The sequence below is a fragment of the Geospiza fortis genome, unplaced genomic scaffold (assembly GCF_000277835.1).
Source record: "Geospiza fortis unplaced genomic scaffold, GeoFor_1.0 scaffold283, whole genome shotgun sequence".
Taxonomy (NCBI): Eukaryota; Metazoa; Chordata; class Aves; order Passeriformes; family Thraupidae; genus Geospiza; species Geospiza fortis.
The window spans coordinates 400,295-403,949 of record NW_005054571.1 but is presented as its reverse complement, the minus strand read 5'-3'; the positions used below and the strand labels follow the sequence as shown (position 1 = coordinate 403,949).

Here is a 3,655-nt window from a genome sequence, read left to right as displayed (position 1 = left end):
GGAAGCCGACCCGGAACCAGTTACAGCACACGGAGCATGCGCAGAGGGAGTGCAGGCACACAAGGGGGAGAGCGGGTGGGGCGTGGCCTAGGGCGCCGTCTGGGGGCGGGGCGCGGTTTGATTGACAGGCGGTGGTCTGGGCCCCCGCAGAGTGTGGGGCTGCTGTGCCGGCCCGGGCGTAGGTGAGCAGCCCCGAGTTATCTGTGACCCCCGTAAGGGGGTATTTGTGATCCCCACGGAGTATCTGTGCCCCCCGTGGGGTATTTGTGACTAACGGTGGATATGTGAGCCCCACAGGTACCAGTGACCCCAGTGAGGAGGTATCTGTGATCATGATGGGTTATCTGCCCCTGTGGGGGCAACTGTCATCCATGGCTGGGGGTATCTGTCACCTGTCACCTGTGAGGGCAGTATCTTCCCCCCTCCTCAGGGCATCTGTGATCCCCGGGGCACGTCTCGCCCCCCATCACCTATGACCTTGGAAGTATCTGTCCCTTACAGGATATCTTCCCTCCTTGTCCTCCCCCCGCCGGCATGTCTCACTCTGCAGCGTTTCTGTCCCTCCTGAGCCACAGTGACTGTTCTCCCCCAGGGTATCTGCTCCCCCTCCATGGGGCATCTGTGATCCCCTGAGTACCTGGAACTCAATGAGGGGTACTTGCCTCTACCCAGTGGCCATCTGTGAGCCCGCTGGGGTACCTGTCCTTCCCAGCAACATCTCTTACCCACTGTGATGTTCTCCCTCAGTCACTCACAGGGGCCCTGTGGTGCTGCGGGGCCAGGTCCTGCCCCTTGTGCTGGTGTCGGGGAGTCAGGCCACCTCCCACGGGAGGGAAGGAAAAACAGTCATAAGTGGATTTTGGCTGGTGCTGGCCCCAGCCCGGCGCCAGGAGGATGAATCCCAGCTGCATGTGGGGCTGATGAGGGGCCGGGATGGGCACGAGTGTCAGTCCAGGACACAGTGGGGAGCCAGGGCGGGGTGCACTGTCTCCTCTGTTGCCTTAGTGCTGCCCAATCCGCTGCATTCCCGCGTCCCGTGATCAGCGGCCACGGGTTGTTCTGCACCACGACCTTTGAGATGAGCCGCGCTGGTCCCATGGCACCTGCAGCCCAGCTGCCCCCCAGGTAAGAGCCCTGGCACCCCCAGGTAAGATCCCTGACCCCACTGTCGGTGGTCGTGGGCAGTGACCATGTGCTGCCACGCTTCCACATGCACAGTGGGGGACTTTGTCCCTGCTGTCACTGCATCTCTCAGTGCTGCTGTCCTGACCTGCTGTCGCCCTGGCAGAGCAATGGCAGCGGTGTTGGCTCTGCTGGTGGCGTGGCCAGCTGCCACCACAGCAATGACAGTGACACAGGACTCGCTGCTCAACGTCTGCATGGATGCCAAGCACCACAAAACAGAGCCTGGCCCTGAGGGGCAGCTCTACGGGCAGGTACGGTCCTCATCCACTGCACCAGCACCCACTGGTGCCACTTGCTGGGGGTCACCAGGATGGAGGCTGGGGGGCTCTGTGCCGCACCATGAATTCCATCACCCAGTGTCACCCACCCATGGGCACTGGTGCTTTCCCTGGACCTGCAGCAGGTCCCAGCTGAGCCCTGGTGGCTCCTGATGGGTCCCAGCTGAGCCCCGGCTGCCCCGGTGCAGTGTGTCCTCTGGAAGGACAATGCCTGCTGCACTGCCAACACCAGTCTGGAAGCTCACCGGGACCAGTCCTACCTGTACAACTTCAACTGGGACCACTGTGGGGCCATGCCAGAGAAGTGCAAGCGCCACTTCATCCAGGACACGTGTCTCTATGAGTGTTCCCCTAACCTGGGGCCGTGGATCGACCAGGTAGGTGTAGAACTCGCCCTCACCCACCCACCAGGATCCCTGGGGTGAACTGGGGGAAACTGGGGGAAACTGGGGGCCCTGCAGGCAGACACCAGCTGGCGGAAGGAGCGGATCCGGGATGTGCCACTGTGCCAGGAGGACTGTGAGCAGTGGTGGGAGGATTGCCAGGATGCTGTCACCTGCAAGGTCAACTGGCACAAGGGCTGGAACTGGACGACAGGTGAGTGGGGGTTGCAGGGCACCCCCCATCATGCCTCGACCCTCCTGTGGGTCTCCAGTCACCCTCCATCCTGCTGCAGGGGAAGTTGTGTCCACCCTCCCTGGTGGCTGTGAATGGATCTGGGGGTGTGAAGGTCCCCATGGGGTAGGGGTGGCAGCCAGGTGAGAGTCCCCTGTGCATGTGAGCGGGTCAGAGGGTGTGAGGGTCCTCACAGGGTATGGGGTAGTGTGTTGTGAGACCCTGTGCCTCCTTGAGGTCAACTCTCTCTTCCCCAGCAATGCCAGTGGGACCGACCCATCTGCACCCCATGCACAGGGAAACAACACCTGTTTCCCAAAGCCCTTCACCCACTTCACCCCCTGCCCACCCCCAGGCACCAACCAGTGTCCCAAGGGCGCCATGTGCCAGAAGTTCAAGTTTGTGTTCCCCACGGCGGCTGCGCTGTGCGAGCAGGTCTGGTCTGGCTCCTACCGCTACACATCCCACCACCGTGGCAGTGGCCGCTGCATCCAGATGTGGTTCGACCCCGCGCAGGGGAACCCCAACGTTGCCGTCGCCCAATATTACGCCCATGGCAATGCTCCCCCAAACTCCCCGCGCTCTATCCTGCTGTCCCTGCTGCCCCTCACCCTACTGGCCCTGCTCTGAGCAGGAGGGGCTGCAGGCAGGAGCAGGCAGTAGATGGTCAGGGGGGTCTCCAGGCTGCCTTGTGCCTCCCCATGGGATGTCCCCAAGCTGTGTCCCGCCCCCGAGGCATGTGGCTCATGAATAAAAGCTCCTGCCCTGCTTGGTCTTGGGATGTTGTGTGATGGTTGTGGGGGTCAATAGGATGGTTGAGGGACCTGGGGATGTCTGCTTGTCCCATCCTGTTTCTGGTGGGGAGATGAAGCAGACATCACTCCTATTCATTTGTACCGACCAACCTGGCTACACAGCACTGCCTCCCCCAAACCACTGTACAGGCACAGGGCCCCCTGCCACTGGGCCCCAGGAGGATGGGATCCATGAATGTGTCCTAGCACCTGACAGGGTTCCAGGGCCCTGGGTGTCACTGACATCCTGGGGTGCACAGGATGAGACTGGGAAAATTATGGGCAAAAAGGGGAGGATATCCCAGGGACCCTGAGGTGACAGCATGGTTGTCAAGGGAGTTCTGCCGGCCCGGAGCCCACCCCAGTTATCCCTTTTCCCCCCACGTGCTCTGCATTCCCAGCTGTGGGGTGACACGGTCCCGATTCCTGGCCCATGGACAAGTCCCCGGTTTTGGTGGTGAAACCCGGTTGCGTTTCCCATTCTTCACCCCCGGCCCCAGCCCTGCCCCACCGCGGCCCCCCTTTCCCCAGTGCCCGGCTCCCCGGTATCTTCACACTGCCGGTGCCTTCACACCACCGGGCCCCCACTCTTCCCTTCGGTATGCTCCTGGTGGTCCCCTGGTGCCCCTATCTCTCCAAGTGCTTTCCCTCTCCCAGGTGCTCCCCGCCCCGGTGCTCTTCATCCTCCCCGTGCTCCCACTGCTGCTCCCCGCTCCCCGCTGCTCTCCGCCCCTCGGTGCCGCTGCCCCTCGATCAGACTCCCAGATGCCCCCCTGAACATCC

The 3,655-nt window shown here is 62.5% G+C and overlaps 2 protein-coding genes across 2 annotated transcripts in view; one reads left to right on the top strand and one right to left on the bottom strand.

The window, feature by feature from the left end:
- The window catches only part of ANAPC15 (anaphase promoting complex subunit 15), a 2,242-nt gene extending 1,706 nt beyond the window's left edge, over window positions 1–536 (bottom strand). The window contains exon 1 of the mRNA XM_031064234.1: window positions 500–536. Within this exon, the coding sequence (XP_030920094.1) occupies window positions 500–536 (37 nt within the window). The remainder of the gene's footprint in view (window positions 1–499) is intronic.
- Window positions 537–1,031: 495 nt separating this feature from the next.
- LOC102044934 (folate receptor gamma) lies at window positions 1,032–2,841 on the top strand. Its single transcript, XM_005429719.2, has 5 exons — window positions 1,032–1,125; window positions 1,289–1,436; window positions 1,652–1,840; window positions 1,925–2,060; window positions 2,434–2,841. Exons 1-5 carry the CDS (start codon window positions 1,079–1,081, stop codon window positions 2,706–2,708), a joined length of 795 nt encoding a protein of 264 aa, XP_005429776.1. The 5' UTR covers window positions 1,032–1,078; the 3' UTR covers window positions 2,709–2,841.
- The last annotated feature ends 814 nt before the right edge of the window (window positions 2,842–3,655 follow it).